Here is an 18,997-nt window from a genome sequence, read left to right as displayed (position 1 = left end):
AACACCGCCGAGAAACATGTTATAATGCAGAAGAACCCAATAAAGGATACGAAAGCTCCAATGATGAAAATGGGGCTGAATATATGCTTCTGGAAAGTGAAGAGTGCTAAGCCCATATAAGAAAATATGAAGTTCTCAGCCAGGAAGTGCAGCACTTCAAAGAGCTGGAAAGGAAGTTAGGGAAGGGAGAAAAAACATGAAGTCTGCCAACTGAATTCAACGCAATATACATGTCTTATCAAGAGGAACACTTGCTTTTCAGAGCAGCCTATTCTGAACAAACCATCTAAAGCAGCATGCACAACATACATTGTAAAGCACATTTCACCCTCTTTGCCATAAAAGCATGGAAATGGTAGTTTGCTGAGGGTGCTGGGAATTGCAGCTTGGCACTAAACTACAGTTCCCAATTAAATACCAAAGGGGCATGCATGCAGATAGCTGTGGGCACACCTTGGGTTTTTTTAAAAAAACAATTTCTCTGCCCAAGAAATGTGCGAAAGCACAGAGACAGGCAACTGTAAATTTGCTTGTGTAGTTTTCTGGTTTGGGAGCAAATCTAAGGTACTAAAAGATTTTAAAGAAGAAGAAGCCACCACCAAGCTTTTAATGCACTCTTATTAGCATGGTGAAAAAGCAATGAAAGCAACTACCGTAATTTCTCGACACACACTTTTCATATTACTGTCCAAAATACTTTCTCTAGATTATACTAATCAGACTTGCAAGTGCAGGAGTACATAAGACCCTCCCAATTGTGCATTTCACCTAATCAAGCATTCATCAACTGTGAGATTAACCATTTCTACCAGGTATCAGCAGCCTTCATTCAAAATGAATGAAGAGGGGCATGCCTTATTATATATATATATAGAGAGAGAAAGCAAAACTAAGAAGACATTCTTTCACCTGCTTGGTTCGGCTTCTTGATTCAACAGACAGATTATTGTACGTATAGTGAGCTTGTGTGATTCCACAGAACAGGACAGATACCACGCCTGCCAAGAGAAACAGAACAAGAAGCAGCATTAGGTTAAATGCAGACATCATCTCTTTTCTGCCTTAGTATTCATATCAATCTTCTTTAAATCCTGAAGCATTACATTCTGATATATACTTGCTATCTTTGTGGGTTATCTTTTCCAGTGAGCCTGCCCTGTGTTCCAATGAGAAGTAACGGGGCTTAAATCTGCATCAACGCTTTGCCGTCTGTACTGGAAAGGTAGTCCCATAATTCCATGGGTGCAGGGACCAGGTTCTGTTAATTTTTAGGTGAGGAAAATCATTCTGCACTCTTTCAAAGGCAGGCAGGCAGATATATACTCCATGATTCAGTCCTGTTGCCAGGAACAAATCCCAGGGTTGTGCCTCATATTTCTTAAGGGTTTGCAAGATTAAAAGATTAATCTCTCTTGGGTGTGTTTATATGGAGAGATCAACCCAAAATGGGCTTGGCATGAACTTTATTAGCACTGGCCAAGAACTGGATGGCCAGCAAATCAGCTATTTATATTGGAGAAATGCGAGTAAAACCTGGAAGGCTCGGTTGGTTAGAGCATGGTCCGGAGAATGCCAAGGTTGCAGGTTTGATCCCTGTATGGGACTGCTGCATATTCCTGCATTGCAGGGGTTGGACTAGATGGTCCTCAGGGTCCCTTCCAAATCTACAATTCTATGAAAACACAAGTCTGTTTTCTGCTAGGCTTTCTGCTCCTTTCAACAACAATGAACACAAGGCATCCACTCCCTTGGCTCCTCTTAAGGTTTATGTGTTGTGAATCTCTCTGCTATAAAGGCAATGAGAATAAAATCTACAGCTGGGAATCCAAAAAGCTGTGGTATTGCTCTTTGCCACCCAGTGTTTTGTGAAAAGGAGGCCCCTGACTCCATACAACATTGCAATCCTTTTTTAAACTGATGGGGGGTATCAAAAGCAGACTGAAGAACAGATCCCCATGCCATACCACAAAGTCAAAAATCCACTGGATCCAAACCCGGTGTAGACCTATAAAAATCCTATATTAAATAAAAATAAATAAAGAGCACTCCAACCACCCAGTCATCTGTTGACATTGCAGCAATGAAGTCTTCACATTGCAAAATACATTAGAAAAGCCATTTGTGAAAAAAGAAGATCTGCAAAGAGGACATGTAACAGCTCCGGTCATTAAAAGGAGTTCCATGTCCAGTAAAAGCGCACGACTTCTACAAGGAGATATATGTCAGGACATCTACAATGTGAAGGCAATCTAGTTTCAAGGGCCAAAAGATACAGTACTAACTATCATATGTTCATCACTCGTTTCCATGTTACATTTTGCCAAATAGATTCCACCAGAAATGAGATTCATATTATGCATTTATATTATGCATATTATGCAACTTCGTAACATCAGCATAAGTGTAATTTGAAAGGTGACAACATGGGTACCCAATATGTTCCCAATAATACCAATTACTGTATAAGCACAAAATCTATTCCTTCCAGAGCCTGTTAATATATCAAAATATCTTACCTGTAAAGCCACAAGCTTCAGCCAGCAAGAATGTACTCCAAGACATCAGAAAAAAGAGTGCAGTCTCCAGTAAGGGGAAGCAATGCAGTTTTGTGAACTTTGTCACGTGATTATTGTGTTAAGGAATCGCAAAATTCACAGCATTAGATATTTTCTGCAGCTATTAGAACTCTTCCCAAGAGTTGAATGTGATGAGTTAGTACTCATGTGACAGTACTGTAGCTCCAGATGTAGACCACAGGTTCTCCCTGACCTGACCAAGTTATAAACATGTATAAAGTCAGAGCTGGGTATTCACCTAAGCTGGGCGTAAGGAACCTTTGGCTCTCTCCAAATGTTGCTACATGATACTACAACTCGTATCATCCCTGGTCCCTGGCTGTGCTTGCTGGGGATCCTGCAAGTTATAGTTCAGCAACAAATGGAAGGCCAATGGTTCCCCACACCTGATCTAGGCAGCAGCCAAATTCTGATCACATCAATTTGGCTTCCTTGTCTCCCTCTAGGGCAGTGATGGCCAAACTTTGCCCTCCAGCTGTTTTGGGACTACAATTCCCATCATCCCTGACCACTGGTCCTTTTAGCTAGGGATGATGGGAGTTCTAGTCCCAAAACAGCTGGAGGGCCAAGTTTGGCCATCACTGCTCTACTAGGGAGTCTCTGCTTGTCAACCTTCCTGGCTTCCGATCTCACGGCTGTCTTGCTTCACAGTTTGCCTGCTTGCCTTTCCCCCCCATCCCTATTCCAGCATTCTTAGGATGGGAGACTTCGCCTGCAGATGACTACTGTACTTCCAAACTGATCTACCTGTAAAACAAAGTTGTCTATATTTCAGTGCAGTTTTCTAGTAAAGTGGTTTTTTTTTTTAATGGCATGACGCTCTCTATGATTCTACAGTCAGAAGACCTGAAGATTGTAGCAGATAAGAGGAAATGCTGCTTTCACCAGAGAATGAAGTCAAAAGTGAGTGGGCATCTGCAAAGAAAACACACACACAAAAACTGGGAGCATTCAACAGAAAAAGGATATCAGAGCTGTCACAACTCCTGTCACTACTCCCATCATGAACGAGCCGCTAAAGATTCCAAGGAAAACACCAACAGATTTAAAAAAGGCAGCTGCATCAAAAGCATGGATGTTTCCTCCCGTAGGCTGATATGCTACAATAGAACTGCAACAGAGGGGACAAGAAGCAGCAATGAGCAAAATATTTATCCCACATAATTCTTCCTCCTTTAGTTATCTTAGGAGCTGCATCTTTCCCATCTATCATCCCAACCACACGCAAATGATCTCAAGGCAAATGCAAAAACAGCAGTCTTTCCAAATCTGATTTACAAGACTATCAGGAATTGGTTCATTTTGTATTAATGGTCTTTCACATAACACATCAAAAACTCTTGATTTTTTTTTACTTACGAAGATAGTACAATAGCAACAGCATCGTTCAGAACGCTCTCTCCAAACAGCAGTGCATAGAGGTCAACATCAGCATGAAGTTCGTTAAAAATTGCCAGTACAGTGACTACAATTGGGAAAAGAGAAGAGCAAGGCACTAAAAATTGGTCTTATTGTATATGTGATTTTGAGCAGGAAAGAAACAGCTCTCTGCTGACTTCGTATGCAGTGAATGTTATCAAGCTATAACAGAACCATGAAACCAAAGGTGGCAGGTTGGCAGGTTGGCAGTTGGTGAAAGGTCTAATCAGTACTTTTTTAAAAAAAAAAAGAGGCCCCAGTATTTTTATCTTGCTGTAGGTGCTGCGAATGTCAGCACAAAATGGCTGCTATGGGCAGCAGAAAAGGAAGTGATAGCACTCAATTACTCATGAGTAGTGACGTGAGGTGAGAATATTCTCTGCTAGAAAATTCTCCGGAGAATATTCTCCACAAACTGTAAATTCTGAGTCGTCCACAAAGCTGCTTTAAATGTACACATCTCATTAATTGAAAATATTCGAGAATATTCTCCAAAAGATTATTCTCAAGAATTTAACATCACTACTCATGAGTACAGTCACACACACAAAAGTACCAGGTCTCCTAAATATCTATCCAAGGTCTAGTTCCTACATTCATTTTGCATGTGCTCAAGTTATCACAAGGCAACTCAGTACCTTGTCAGTTCCCACATGGGGAACATTTAGTCAGGAAACGACCTCATGTGGAGACATCTGGCATTATCTCACTGAGTACATGGTAAACACTTACTGTTGCCACAAGGGGGTACTGCCTCTGCAATAGTGCACCTTTCCTCTGCCCCAGATTTAAAATGTGCATAGCCATGTTGGCTCATTGCAGGGGGGGACGGGACACCCCAAAAACTACACTAAGGCCTTATTAAAGGTAAAGGGACCCCTGATCATTCGGTCCAGTCGTGGCCGACTCTGGGGTTGTGGCACTCATCTCGCTTTATTGGCCGAGGGAGCCGGTGTACAGCTTCCAGGTAATGTGGCGAGCATGACTAAGCCGCTTCTGGCGAACCAGAGCAGCACACGGAAAGACCATTTACCTTCCCGCCGGAGGAGTACCTATTTATCTACTTGCACTTTGACATGCTTTCAAACTGCTAGGTTGGCAGGAGCAGGGACCGAGCAACGGGAGCTCACCCCGTCGCGGGGATTCAAACCACCGACCTTCTGATCGGCAAGTCCTAGGCTCTGTGGTTTAACCCACAGCACCACCCGTGTCCCAAGGCCTTATTAGGACCAACCAAAAAGCCACGAACAAACGTTTGAGTTCTCCAGAATTCGTCACAAAGTTCTGTGTTAAACCCAACGGCATGGTAGGGGGTGATGGTAATGGGGGAGGGGACAAGACAAGATAGCATTGCCCCCTCCCCAAAGTCTGCAATTTTGTCTTACAATGGAATGTAGGCATTGCAGCAGGCATAATTCGATGCACAATGCACCCTAGAAGATTGGCACAAATATGAGGGGGAAAGATAATGTTGCTGCTTCTTTTTTCCCCCCTCCAATCCTCTCCCGCAGCCCATAAGAAGCCCCAGAACAAGTGTCAGAGGAGGCCATGACGAGGTTATTTATAAATTGCCTCAGTTTCCACAAAGGGCCATGAATGCCACTGGCTCTTCCTGCATAGGTCTCCTCATGCTTGTCTGACAGTGTGGAAAGAATCCATACAAGCAGATTCCCACATTGTTAGGGATACAGAAGAGGTCCCCCTCCACCCAGGTCTATACAAACTATGGTTGGGGAGAGATAAGGAAATACTTGTATCGCTACCTCTGCAGGACTGTTTTTGGCAGACAGCCACACTGCAAAACTCCTTGTGCATTTTTCATTTTTCTTAGCCATTTTACCCCATCTTTAAGGCTCCCAGACAGGAAATTTATACTGCATTTAAAAATAATAATGCCATCAACCACACTTCTCCTATAGATTTTTGTAATGTTTATACTTTAATCTTCCAATTCTTACCCCTTATAGAAGGGGAAAAGACATTTCTGTGACACGGGGAAAGATCAGACATAATTGCCTAACACTATTTCTTCTCATCCTATAAACAACAACAGTAAAAAGGAAAAAAGGTGTCATAAAAAAACCAATGATTTTTTAAAACTGAAGTCTATACCTGGATCAGTAGCAGATATAATGGCTCCAAAAAGGAGACAATCTGTGTAGTAAAACTTATCAGAGAGCTGCCCCACAAGCTTCATTAGTTTTACAACACCGTACATAAGATTCCTAGGAGGAAAAAGAAATAAGAATTCAGTGAAGCATTTAAACCAGATTGTTCTAGATTATATTTATTTTTTAAATGTACAATATTTTAATTTATCGTTTTTAAAAATTACCTGCCCTTCATCATGACAAATTTTAGAATAAAATATTAAAATAAGTTTAAAAATACATTGCTGTCAAGAGAATAGTGTGAGTTTCTCTTTGAACTGACTTTATTACTGATGACAAACACGCAACCACAGCTGTCAACCATCCCTTATTTGGCGGGAAACTCCCTTATCCCAGCGCCGTGTCCCGCTGCTGTCCCTTATTGATGATGTCCCTTAAATTTCCCGGGTTTCATGCTCGCCCGGCTCGGGAGGGAAGCAGCAGCTCGGGGTCCTCCATCGCGCGAGAGAGCGCGTGCTGGCGCTATCGTCCTGGCGCGAGGAGTTCCATCTGCCCTTCCCCGCCCGGGGGGGAGGGAGAGAGACTCTTGCCCACGAGCCCGGAGGCGGCAGCGGTGGTGGCAGCTGAGGAGGCGGCCTGAGGGAGGAGGAAGAGGAGGGGATGGGAAGGGACACAGAAGGGCGGCGCTTCAGCAGCCGCGGCGGCGCCACAACCGCCTCATGCTGGATTGACAGCATCTGTCAATCCTACCAATGTATGCAACTCTTTACAACAGCAAAATCCCTTATTTTGGCTGCTGATCCCTTATTTTCGAGGCTGCTGGTCCCCTATTTTCAAATCTGTAAGTTGACAGCTATGCACGCAACGCAGTGTATGCATGATTATTTGAGAGGTAAGAGATTACAGCATCTCTATGTGTCCAACATATTCTCACTGATCTTGCTGGACGAGCTAAGGCACAACAATGGGTGATAAAGAGACGCCAAAATTATATCCCACAAGACTAAAGGGTATCTCAAAACTCAACTTACCCAATGATGAAACAAGAGACTGCAGTTCCTAGGAAAGCATAAACCAGAATAGACCCCAAGTTTCTGAAGAAGTGCCTCTGTAGAGGGGGGAAATGGGTTAGGCGCAGCCATATAGAAGCAATGCTTTTGTAACTCCAAAGAATGCAACACTCTCAGTGCTCTAGTTAAGTCACATTCTATTCTGAGAACAGAAAAATTCCAACTCTACTGTGTGATCCTTCTGAAATATAGGGAACATTTCAAAAAACTAAGCTGATCAGATCTTCTGAGGAGACCCTGCTCATTGTTCCACAACAAGCAGTTTGTTACTTGGTGACAATGAATAATTGGGCTTTCTTGATAATAGCACCCACTCTATGGAACGCTCTCCTTTGAGCAATTCACGAGGCAAAGTCAGTAACGATCCTTAAACGCCTCTTAACAATTTTCTTTCCTGTACTGTTTAATTTTATTTATGAGATACAGCTGCATTTTCTTTTTATCTCATTTTTAGGAAAATTCACTGGATGTTGTGTTTTTATTGTGAGCAGCTCAGAGATTTTTGTTACAGCAAGTCGCATAATTTTTTACTAAATAAATATCGGGGAGATTGTTATTAGTCTTGTCCGAGTCATATTTTGATTCCCAATACTTTGGGACTGCCTGGTATAAATGGCTCAGGCTGGCCATCAAATCAAGGCTCAAAAGCCCAGTGCCTTAGGGAATCATGCACAGAACCCCAGAGAGAGGTGTGGAAGAGACAAGCAAGTAGTGAAGCTGTGCCATTCTGTACAGTGTGGATTTACAAAGGCGTTGTTTAAAAGCCTTGAGTTTGAGCAAGAGCAGGAAGAAGTTTGGTGGAGAACTTCTTCGTTGCTCCATCAGACAACTCTCCAGACAGGCTCCATCTAGCCGAAGCAGTGCTTTGAAAAGCTTCCTCAGCAAGAGACCACTCTTAGAGGAAGCTTAATGCTTCTCTCCTAGCGTTCCAGGAAACACTTTACAGGCTCTTCAGCTCTTGCAGGGAAAGAGGGGTACCCGCAGCTCAACTTGGAAAGGGTAGCCCCTATGTGATTAGAGGTTGCTGCAACACTCCCTCAGCTAATAACCTAAGCAATACCCAGTGGGTTGATGGTTAAAGCCCACATGGAGCCATCTACTGCGGATCAGGCCTACCACTTCAGCAAGTTGGACAAACACAATAGAGTAGCTGTCGCCATCCCCTAGGCTAAACAGCACGTTTGGTTTTTAAGTATGTGGGTGCATGGGAAAGAGATTTAATTGGGGTACCCAGTGAAACTCTGCCAGATTCCCATCTCTAACCACCCAATGAGCCTGGAGGGCTAGCATATTACCTCTCAGGGACTTGGCTAAGAGGGCAGAGGTTATTAATAAGGGCAAGATTAATCATGGCTCCCTCCAGCTCACAGGTTTATTTAACCAAGAAGTCAATAAGCGTAAGCAATGCAAAGAATCACAGTCAAATAAATAAAAGGAACAAAAAGGTTGCTTTTTTCAGGTGCATGTTTCAGTGGATAATAAACAATCCATAACAAAAGGCAGCAGTTTTTGAGGACATCATCTAAGTCCCTCTAAGCCAGCCTTTCTCAACCTGTGGGTCCCCAGATGTTGTTGAACTACAACTCCCATCACCCCTATCTAGCAAGGCCAGAGCTCAGGGATGATGGGAGTTGTAGTCCAACAACATCTGGGGACCCACAGGTTGAGAACCACTGCCTAAGCCTTCTGAGCAGAAGAAGATGTAGCATGTACTCCAGGGAGCATGGTTTCTGCTAACTACAGACTGAGAATTCCTAAGAAAAAGATTTGGTTGAGAGCAAGTGTGTGAAAGTGAGATCCATGCTATGAAACTGACTAGAGGAAATAACTTTGTTTAGCAATGGTTCCATCACAAAGGATGTTAAGGAGACCCAGTGCTGGGCTTCGGTGAAGCAAAAAGCAACATAGACATATACCTTGGATATGGGAGGCAGTTAGCCCCATTCAGCATAAGATATAATTGCTGTAATTCAGTGAGCTACATTCCTAATTCTCCATGAAACTACTCAACTGAGCGAAAGGGGATTTGAATGAAGGTCTACCTGGCTCAAATTCACCAGAGCAAATCCATAAGAATGCCTTGGTGCAACAGAACAAGAAACCTATTCCTTCAACTCCTCTCACACCCTGCTTGGCTTGTAATGTGTCGCCCACAGCCAATTTCCAACATGAACTAAATGCAGCCATTAAGGCTTCAGCAACCATTAACTATAGTGAGCTCTCAAAACAATCAGCAACTTAGTGCATCTGTTGTTGTTGTTGTTGTTTAGTCTTACAGTACCGTAAATGCTTGAGAAGCTTGCTTACCTGAACACAGATTGTTGGCACAAAGAGACAATGGAGTGTGCCTCTGCGGGTGAAATCAAACCACTGCATTAGCAGCACAGAAGTGACCTCCCTGGGGAGCAAGCCTGAGAAGTGTGTGTGGAGGTCCTGGGCTGCCCAGACAACAAGAACCCCCTCTTGGCTTCTCTGATGTGGTCCAAAGGAAATCAGAGCGATACATTTGGCACCAGCTTAGCTGTGGGAGTTGCTGGGAGGAGGCATACAAGGCGCCACCCATCCATCTTAGGAACTCCACTCTGGATTTGTGTAGGGTTTACTCCTTAGCATCTAGTTCTCCCAAAGGTATCCCACAAGGCAGCTGAGGTTTAGGAGCAGAGTTTTCCTTCTCTTGGATGAGCTACCTTCCCAGGTTAATGAGTCCCATCTGCTCATGTTATTTCTTAAGGGGGAAACAAAGATCATAGGAGTATGTGGATTGTTAGAAAATCAGGTTGTACCCTTCTGGGTTGTGTGTATAATTTACTGACATGGTTTGGGATACCAACCCATGCCCTGATGTCATTAACAGGGGCCCTTCTCATAGTGCCCCTACTAGCAAAGCTATGGTGTGTGGCAGCAAGAGAAAGTGTCTTTAATAGTGGCCCCTCATCTATGGAATATCATCCTCAGATAGGTCTGTCTGGTGCATTTTTTGGTGCACAACCCTACAGGCCTATCAGTTAGAGACAGAGCTTTATGCCAAAGGCTGAACAGAGAGTATTATGCAAACTACGCGGCATAGAACAGGCATGTCCAACTTTCAAGAGACTGAGATCTACTCCCACTATAAAAAAACTGGCGGTGATCTACCAAAGTTGAGCTTTTTTTTAGGGAGCCAAAGTTCTTGAGCTTTCGGGGGGGGGGCAAGATCTACCATGGACACACTGTGATCTACCAGCAGATCACGATCTACCTGTTGGACATCCCTGGCATAGAACAAAGGCTCCCTGCAAGCAGCCTTCCTCCATGCAACCCAACAAACTTCAAAAATCTCTTGGGGGGACCTATAGGAACAACCTACAGCACAGAATGAAAATCTACAGTTCAGCATTTGTGGAGGAAGAATAGATGGTCTGCTGCTGCAGGAATGGTCTTGCTTGAATGGTCCACTGGATTCAAGCCAGTAGGAGTTAGTTAACTCTGCCTCAAAATACGGCAGATTTTAACAGCTGAGTATTCTACTCTCGGGACCAAAGTCCACACTGGCAGAGCAATATTGTTCAGAAAATGTTTCAAGATTTACCTTTTTCAAACTATAGCCAGCATGGAAAATAATGGGAGGCAGGAGGATGTTGAAAAACACTTCTGGATCAAATGTTACCTTTAAAGAAAACACAGAAAAAACAGCTGTAAGGCAATGTTTCCAGGTGACTATCCTCAAAACATCTGCAGTCTGCCTATAGATTTCCTATGCTGATCTCTCGCCATTATATTAAACCAATCATTTCCTAGAGATCAGGGAACACAGGTTCATTCCAATAAGCTATAAACATGCTCAGTTTCCTGCAGAGAGGTTTTTCTTTTTCTTTTTAAGTGTTCCATGGTCTAGGGTTCATTCAGACAACCATCACTCTCGTGACATTTATTTGTTTGTTCGTTTTCTAACCAGGATTATATTTGGCACATAATAAAGTGGTCATATAGGTGTTCCAGAAGAGGCAAAGATACTAGCTTGGTTGCCCTTCACAGACCTTCAAAGCAGTCTTTCCCAACCTTAGGTCCTCGGATGTTGTCAGACTACAACTCCAACCAACACTGGTCATAATAAGACATGCTAGTTGAGGATGTGGCAAGTTTTGAGGGACCTAAGGACGCGGGTGGCGCTGTGGGTTAAAGCCTCAGCGCCTAGGACTTGCCGATCGAAAGGTCGGCGGTTCAAATCCCCGCTGCGGGGTGCGCTCCTGTTGCTCGGTCCCAGCGCCTGCCAACCTAGCAGTTCGAAAGCACCTCTGGGTGCAAGTAGATAAATAGGGACCGCTTACTAGCGGGAAGGTAAACGGCGTTCCGTGTGCTGCGCTGGCTCGCCAGATGCAGCTTGTCACGCTGGCCACGTGACCCGGAAGTGTCTGCGGACAGCGCTGGCCCCCGGCCTATAGAGTGAGATGGGCGCACAACCCCAGAGTCTGTCAAGACTGACCCGTATGGGCAGGGGTACCTTTACCTTTTAAGGATGTGAAGGGCTGCTTTAAAATCAGGAGGCTGAACAAAAAAAGAAAATTTAGGTTCTAAGGAATTGAACTGAGTAAGTAACCTTGGGCAACAAGACATTCTGCTCCACACTGCACTGAGACCAGCAACCTACTTTACAGGACCAGGGTGAGGAAGAATGGGGAATGTTTATTCTGGATAGTCCAGTGTCAATGGTTTGATGTTTCTCAGAACTACCAAACTGTCTTGGAGGAACCAGTAAGCATAAGTTCTTAAATGCTAAGGGTAAGGGAATCCAGATGAATGGATCTCCTTACCACATCTGAACAACATTGCAAAGTACAGAACCTTACAATGAAAGCATCACATATTATCACACGTACTGAGATCTGAAAGAGACTTGTGAAAACAGGCCAGCACAAAAATAAATGCATTCATAAACAGCCACAGTTAACAAAAAGGTAGCTCTCACTTTTCGCAACATGTCATTCTGTTCCACATTGTGTATTTTTCCAGGACTTATTTCTCCTTTTAAGGTATATTCAAAGAATTTCCCACTGATATTGACCAACAAAGTTGTATAAGCCCGGTCCTCCTGGGAACAGCTTAACGGTTTATCACGACCACTGGTGGGAGGTATGCCATATCTCAAGATCACTCCAACAATGAGCCCTGAAAGAGAAGATGTTACGTCTTGAGTTTTATATCCTATCAGGCATATACAGATGTCAACAGGTTATTGTTGATTTAAGAACTGACCATGTTTTTTAAAGATGGACACATGACTGATTATGTAGCTAATGCAAAGGTACAATGTGTGCTTGGCACACTGTAAGAACACTTAGCTTTAATATTAAACATGCACAAAGAAAAAGAAGTAGGCAATTGAGTATGAGTACATTGTTCTTCTAAAGGGACTTTTATATTACATCAGACCTGTGGCCCAACTAGAGAAGTATTCTCTGTACCGATGCTTTGGGGGGGGTGTTAAAAAATGAGGTGCGATAACTCATATCTGCTGCGGGTGGCAGCACAAAATGGCTGCCAATGGCAGTTAAAAGAAAAAGAAAAAGGTGATGTACTTCACGTTGGTGAGTACTATGACAACAAAAGCACTGAGAACACCTCAGGCTTATAGGACCTACTTTGATTTTTACTAGAACCACTGAAATCCATCAAATGGGAGTCGGATGCAAAGTGGCAGCTTAGAAGTCAGAACCAGTTACCTACTGAACACCAGCATGGCCTAATTCTAGAAGTACAAATTTATTACAGATCAGAGATTATAATGCTTTCATTTAGCAGGGAGGGAGAGCAGAACCTTCTTGTTGTCAAACAAGCAGGAGTGAGAAACTCCTGTCATCCCACAGGAAGTCAGCTAGCAATCTATCAGTATAGCCCAAACCCACCTCTGCCCACCTAACATTTAGAAGAATTGTAGAGTTGGAAGGGACCATGAGGGCAGTCTAGTCCAACCCCCTGCAATGCAGGAATCTATTGCCCAACGTGGAACTCGAACTCACAACTCTGAGATTAAGAGTCTCATCCTCTACTGACTGATTTAAATAGCTGTTTGGAAAGGTACACTGACACACATTCACAAAGCTGTCTGTCTGTCTCTCTCTCTCTCTCTCTCTCTCACACACACACACACACAATTGTCTCCTGAGGTGAGGTGTCTCATCCAGGGTCACACCAGGACCATACCTGCTTAATTTCAGATACTGTATGCTGCATCCTTGGATGCTCCCAGACTATTTATGGCATCAGAACAATGACATATAATAAAATGAAGCTAGCCATCAAGTAAGATTGTCCACCCCACAAAAAAGGGTACATCATGCAACAAAAACAAGCCTAAATATAAGTATGGGCCTCTTATTTATTTCACTAAAAGATACCTTAAGAAAAATGAGCCATCTGCTGGAGGTATCACAGGTGCAAAGCGAGGAAGATAGAAATAGCAAAGGAGGAACATAGCACATAAAAACAATCAGATCATCAAGAAGAAGTAATAAGTCACAGCAACTCTGAAACATGATCACCAGCCCTCTTATTTTGTGTTACTGAATAAAAACCCAAATAATCTGACTTATGGAAGTGTGACTCACTAGCGACAGTCTATACACCACAACGAGCTATTTAAAACACATTTGGAGAAGTAGGGTTGTTTGATTTTCCTAAGCTTCTCTTATTCTTCCACCTACTCCAATAGCCACTGACGCAACATGCCACCAGTCCAGTCTCAAACTTACTTTAGTTCAGTTCTAAAGAACTACTGCAAACAGAGCAGGATTCAGTACTAACCAAGAGATGAGTGTGTTCTGCCTACTTGGGCTAATGGATTTGTCCTTTGATAAGGTATCTCCAACAACAAAGGAAAAGTTTTCAGTGAATGTTTCAAGATTAAAGCAGAAGGCGCCTGCTGAACTTCTACTGGCAGAATATTCCTCAGGACTGGGCTGAAGACACCAAAAGCTCGGGTTTTTTGCTGCTGTCAGACAAGTCTTGCCAACTCGGGGTAGAGGAAACTAAAATACAAATGAATGCGTAGTCTGGTGTGTTTGTACTTGCTACACAATACAGTTACACACAAATAGAAACGTCACAAGTACGGTACATCCTTGCCCATTTCTTAAACTTTGACTATTTTCAAAGTGCCTACAATGAATTTTGTTATTCTGAGCATGACATACCTGGTCTGATCAGACAGTAAACAACCTCACTGTATTTGCATGTTAACGTTGACTCTTGAGATGGCGAGTCCCTCTCGCCACAGAAAATTTAGCATCTAGAACGTGTTACATGACACATTACAAATAACCAAGCGAAAAAGCTACCAACATGAGTTTGACCAAACTGCGGGAGGCAGTGGAAGACAGGAATGCCTGGAGTGCTCTGATCCATGGGGTCACAAAGAGTCGGACATGACTAAACAACAAGAAGAAGCCTAACAAGATACACACACACACACACACACGATTCAAAGGCCTACTGCAAAGGGCATGCATCTTCCCTGCAACTTAAAAATTAATTCTGAATACATAGCAAAAACCAAAATGCCACACGCAAAAATAAAATAAGATCCAATGCACATTGCGGCTAAATTAAGGATTGCTGAAGGCAAGTGTTGTGCAATCTTGCTCCACTTTCTAGCTAAACTGCTAACACAAATTAACAGCAAGCATAAATCCAGGAAAGCTCTGCCTCTAAAAATAATCAAGCACACAGCCTAATAATTAGGTAATAGCTTATACAGACACTAAGCTGGAACACAAGTTATACTTTCAAAGGGGAGACTGAGCCACGGATGCACAATTTCAAGTTTGGGGATCGCTTGTGGCTCCAGAAGCATCGCTAGTATGTTGAAATCAAGCATCTCAGCAGTGTGAGAAATGCTGTTCTAGTCCTTACTATGACCAAGATTAAGTATGCTTGAAGCACAGGTGTTGAGGCAAAAAACAGATGTCACATGGAAGTGCAACAATGTGTTTTGCTTCTAAACCCATCCCACGATGCAGGGGCTGGTGCCTATTTTAAAAATATTTGTGGTTGGCCGTGCCAGAATCCTTGGCCATGTCAGCCAGCTGCAAAGATAATTCAGTGAGAGGAAATTTTGTTTCTTCCTCCTTTATACAACACAGCCGGTTTGTTCAAGTTCATGACTCACCTGTTTAGCCGGCCTTCGCTGTACCCACACACATTTTCAAATGGGGAGAGGAGAAGAAAGGAGAGACAAGGACAACTGGATAGTGAAACATGCAAGTGATTAATCAAACTGTCTTATATCCCGTTTGCAAAATCGTTTAAGTACATGGGTGAGAATGAACAAAGGACTCTTGTTCCATTCAAAAAGAAGCAAAGGATTGTGACTGACAGAGCATCTACACAACAAATCATGGCTTTCTCCAAAGTTACCTACCTAAGAAGCTGCCTTATACTGTGTCAGCCCCACTGGTCCATTCAGCTCAGTACTGTCTCTACTGACCAGCAATGGCTCTGCAGGGTTTTGGATAAGGGTCTCTCCCAGTCCTACCTGGAGATGCCAGGGATTGAACCAACCTGGGTTGAGCAGATGCTCCACCACTGGGCTATGTGAAATGCATAATTAACCAAGAAATGTCAAGCTCTCAAGCCATCACACAGGACTAAAAATTCCTTGGGTAAAAGAAGCTGTTGTAATCATTGGTGTAGGTTTGTGGGGCAAATAGTGTCTTGTGGTATCACACTTCTCTTCCACTAGTATGGAAGAGAAAAGGACTTTAGCAATAGGCAAAAGTCCTGTTATTATATAAAAACAGCAGGTTCCCCATAACCACCAGTAGATTCCCAATGACCATCTCAACGTCTTCTTGAGGTGTTCAGCACAATAAGCTGATGTTCACTGGTAAGTGTTTGCAGAACTGTTAACCTATTTCTCAACTTCAATAAAATACTTAGATAGGACTTCAGTTCTCTCCTGATGGCAGTAGACTACAACTTCCATCATCTCTGACCATTGGCTGTGCTGACTAGGGTACTGAGAGTTCAGTAACATCCAAAGGGCAACACATTTGGCTACCGCTGAAGCACGGAATCATTAGCACTACACCATTGGCAGTATTCACATGCCTGTGAGTGGGCAGAAGCTCAACTCACATGACACACGAATGGGTATGTTTACTGGTGTTGGTGCCTGTGCCATTCCACGAATCTTTGAATTGATCAGAGGTCTTCCATGGAGCACGGGGAAATTTACATAGCTCCCTGTCCACATGTCTAATTACAAGAACCTTATTATGTACGTGAGGTGGTGACTGACCAAAGCTCAACCAGAAAGTTTCAAAGCTGAGCAGAGATTTGAACCCATGTTTCCCTGGTCCAAGCCATCCACTACAAAGGCCTTGTGCCATTTCTCCTTTGCAACATGTAGTCATTTTTCAACCTATCATTGTAGAAAAAAAAGAGAAAATGATGAATGTGAAGCAAAAAACAAGCTTGAGGAAAATAGAAGCAATGTCTTTTAATAGGGAGTTAACACACAATCGGAACGTCACAAGACTTAGTGGCGGCAATGGTGGGAGAAAAGAAGACATTCCACTTTTCAGATTTTGCAGAGTTGTAGTTACTCAAGAAAAGCTGTTTGCTAGAGATAAGGATTCTGCTTTATCTCCAAGCTTTCAACTTTGGCACATGAAAAGGCTCTAGAATCTTTTGACTGAAACAGCAGGCTCCCCCACAGACCGCCACCTTCCCAAGTAAAGTGAGCAAAGAGTGAGTAATTGGAACAGAATGGATGAGGACAGCAAGAAGGAAGGACCCTGCTCTCTCCATCACATGTTCAACATTCAATGCCAGTAGGGCTATACTGATGTGTGAATCCAGGGTCTATTTTGGTGTATGACTCAGGCAATCATGCCATTGCTATGGCACAAACAGATCAGCACCACAATCCCCTGAAGTGCTGCCAACTACTTCAAGCTGCGTACATGCAGCAGCTTAAAGTGGATTCAGTGCATCTCATGTGGTCCACAAGATGTTGTCCTCATCCAAGTGGCAGCCTGCCCCCCCCCAATCCCCGGCCATTTAATTCAGATTTTCCAACTAATAATAATAATCTACCATAAAACCACATGCTACCCAGCTGAAATTGTACTTTAAGCTTCATGATTGTGTAGGGCTTCCTCTGGTCCTCATCCAACCATTAAAAAACTTCTAACTTAAACTTCCTTTATTTCAAATAACCAACTCTTGAAACAGGAGCTTTTAGAATTGGAGAACTTGTTTAAGTAGTCTAATATTAGCAGCTCTACTTCGGAAAGTCCCTTTCCTCATGTGTACAAGCAATGAGGGGGAGGGATCATTTTAAAAAAAGAACCACCTTTCCCATAGTGCCTCAGAAAATTGTTTCTAGAATTTGCATAATTAAGATGGCACGTGTGGGGGATGCTGCACTAAATGAAAGCAAAAAATTCCATCTTCCTAGATGTCTCTCTGATCCATATTTTATGAAGTAAGACATTGTTTACTATAATACCACCAGTACCAGTGCCACATTTTGAGTCTGGAAGCCAACGGATCATAATAATATGTCAACATGAGGTATGAATTCATGTCAGATTTGGTCTGCTATAGCAGAAGAAGCTCATTTCCGTTCCCTTGACAAAATATCTAAAAGAGCATCAGGCATCATTGTTGAGCAGAACATTTATATTTTCCTTGATTTCTGCCTGCCAGTATATCTCTCAATCACACAAAAGATATAACAGTATGGAAACTTTTGTCCAGATGTCCTAAACTAGCTTACCCAATAGGAAATATGCAAGGGACCACTGACCTGTATTTAATAGGCTCTACCAAATTGCATCTATATGTATGCAGACATAACATAACCTAAATCTGTCACCACCATTGCATAAATGGAGCTTGTTCTCCCAAGAGAGTGTGTCAGTCACTTACAAGGCACTTCCAGCATTATAATCATAGTTAAAATAATGCTATTTTAACAGTAGGTGCTCTGTGGATGTAGTTGAAAATAGTAAGCAATCTTAACTCAAACCAAAACAATGTGTTATATGAAATTAGTCTAGTTACGTTACTGGTCTGGGCCAGGGTCCTATTATAATAGCAATTTGCTTTACTGGTTTCTAACGTGGCATCTGTTTTTTATGGTGCTGCTTCATTGTTTTTCTGTTGTATGATTGAATACTGCATAGAGATTTTAAAATATTAAGCGGCTCAGACATGCTTCAAATAAATAAAACAAATAGCAACAGATGCACATTTGCTAATACTCTGCTCCAAAAAATTATCCCTATACAGGCTGAAATAATAATGAAAGCACAACACCGAGGAGGTAGCCATACATAGATCCCCGAGGAGCGTATTGCATGAGTGACAGGCCATCGCAGAGACAGTTCTGTCCCTTGTAGCTGCCAATCTGACAGAACTCATCAGTGGAACTGAGGACAGGGCCTGAGATGCCAATGTTACAGCTGAGGCAGTGCTTTAGACTAACAGCACCTTAAAGTGGTCCAGGACCCATATAACTGATGTAGAAAAACTATAATGTTGTTGTAATGCCTAGCTCCTAGCAAATGTTCTAGCTGCCACATTGCGCTCCAATTAAAGTGTCCAAACAGTCTTCAAGGGCAGGCCCGCACAGGGTACACTTCAGTAATCTAGTCAGGATGTCACCAAAGCATGCACCGCTGAAGCAAGATAACACCACAGTTGCACTTTCGGCCACTGACATTATCTGCAGCTCCACAGATGGCACCAAGTCCAGGAGCACTCCCTCAAAACGGCATGCTTAGTACAACCACACCCAGGACCAGAATCTAATTCCCCTTTAAGGCCATTTAAGTAT

At 42.9% G+C, this 18,997-nt stretch overlaps 1 protein-coding gene across 2 annotated transcripts in view; it reads right to left on the bottom strand.

The window, feature by feature from the left end:
* The window catches only part of SLC9A7 (solute carrier family 9 member A7), a 50,021-nt gene that overhangs the window by 18,950 nt on the left and 12,074 nt on the right, over nt 1-18,997 (bottom strand). For both annotated transcript variants that reach the window (XM_053384096.1, XM_053384097.1), the window contains exons 2-10: nt 12,122-12,321; nt 10,745-10,822; nt 7,138-7,214; nt 6,108-6,220; nt 3,936-4,041; nt 3,541-3,687; nt 2,517-2,617; nt 910-998; nt 51-164 (exon numbers count right to left, since the gene is read on the bottom strand). In XM_053384096.1, the coding sequence (XP_053240071.1) occupies nt 51-164; nt 910-998; nt 2,517-2,617; nt 3,541-3,687; nt 3,936-4,041; nt 6,108-6,220; nt 7,138-7,214; nt 10,745-10,822; nt 12,122-12,321 (1,025 nt within the window). The remainder of the gene's footprint in view (nt 1-50; nt 165-909; nt 999-2,516; nt 2,618-3,540; nt 3,688-3,935; nt 4,042-6,107; nt 6,221-7,137; nt 7,215-10,744; nt 10,823-12,121; nt 12,322-18,997) is intronic.

Source organism: Podarcis raffonei, chromosome 4, assembly GCF_027172205.1.
Source record: "Podarcis raffonei isolate rPodRaf1 chromosome 4, rPodRaf1.pri, whole genome shotgun sequence".
NCBI lineage: Eukaryota > Metazoa > Chordata > Lepidosauria > Squamata > Lacertidae > Podarcis > Podarcis raffonei.
Note: the sequence above shows the minus strand (reverse complement) of the source record. Positions and strands in the feature narration are given on the sequence as shown.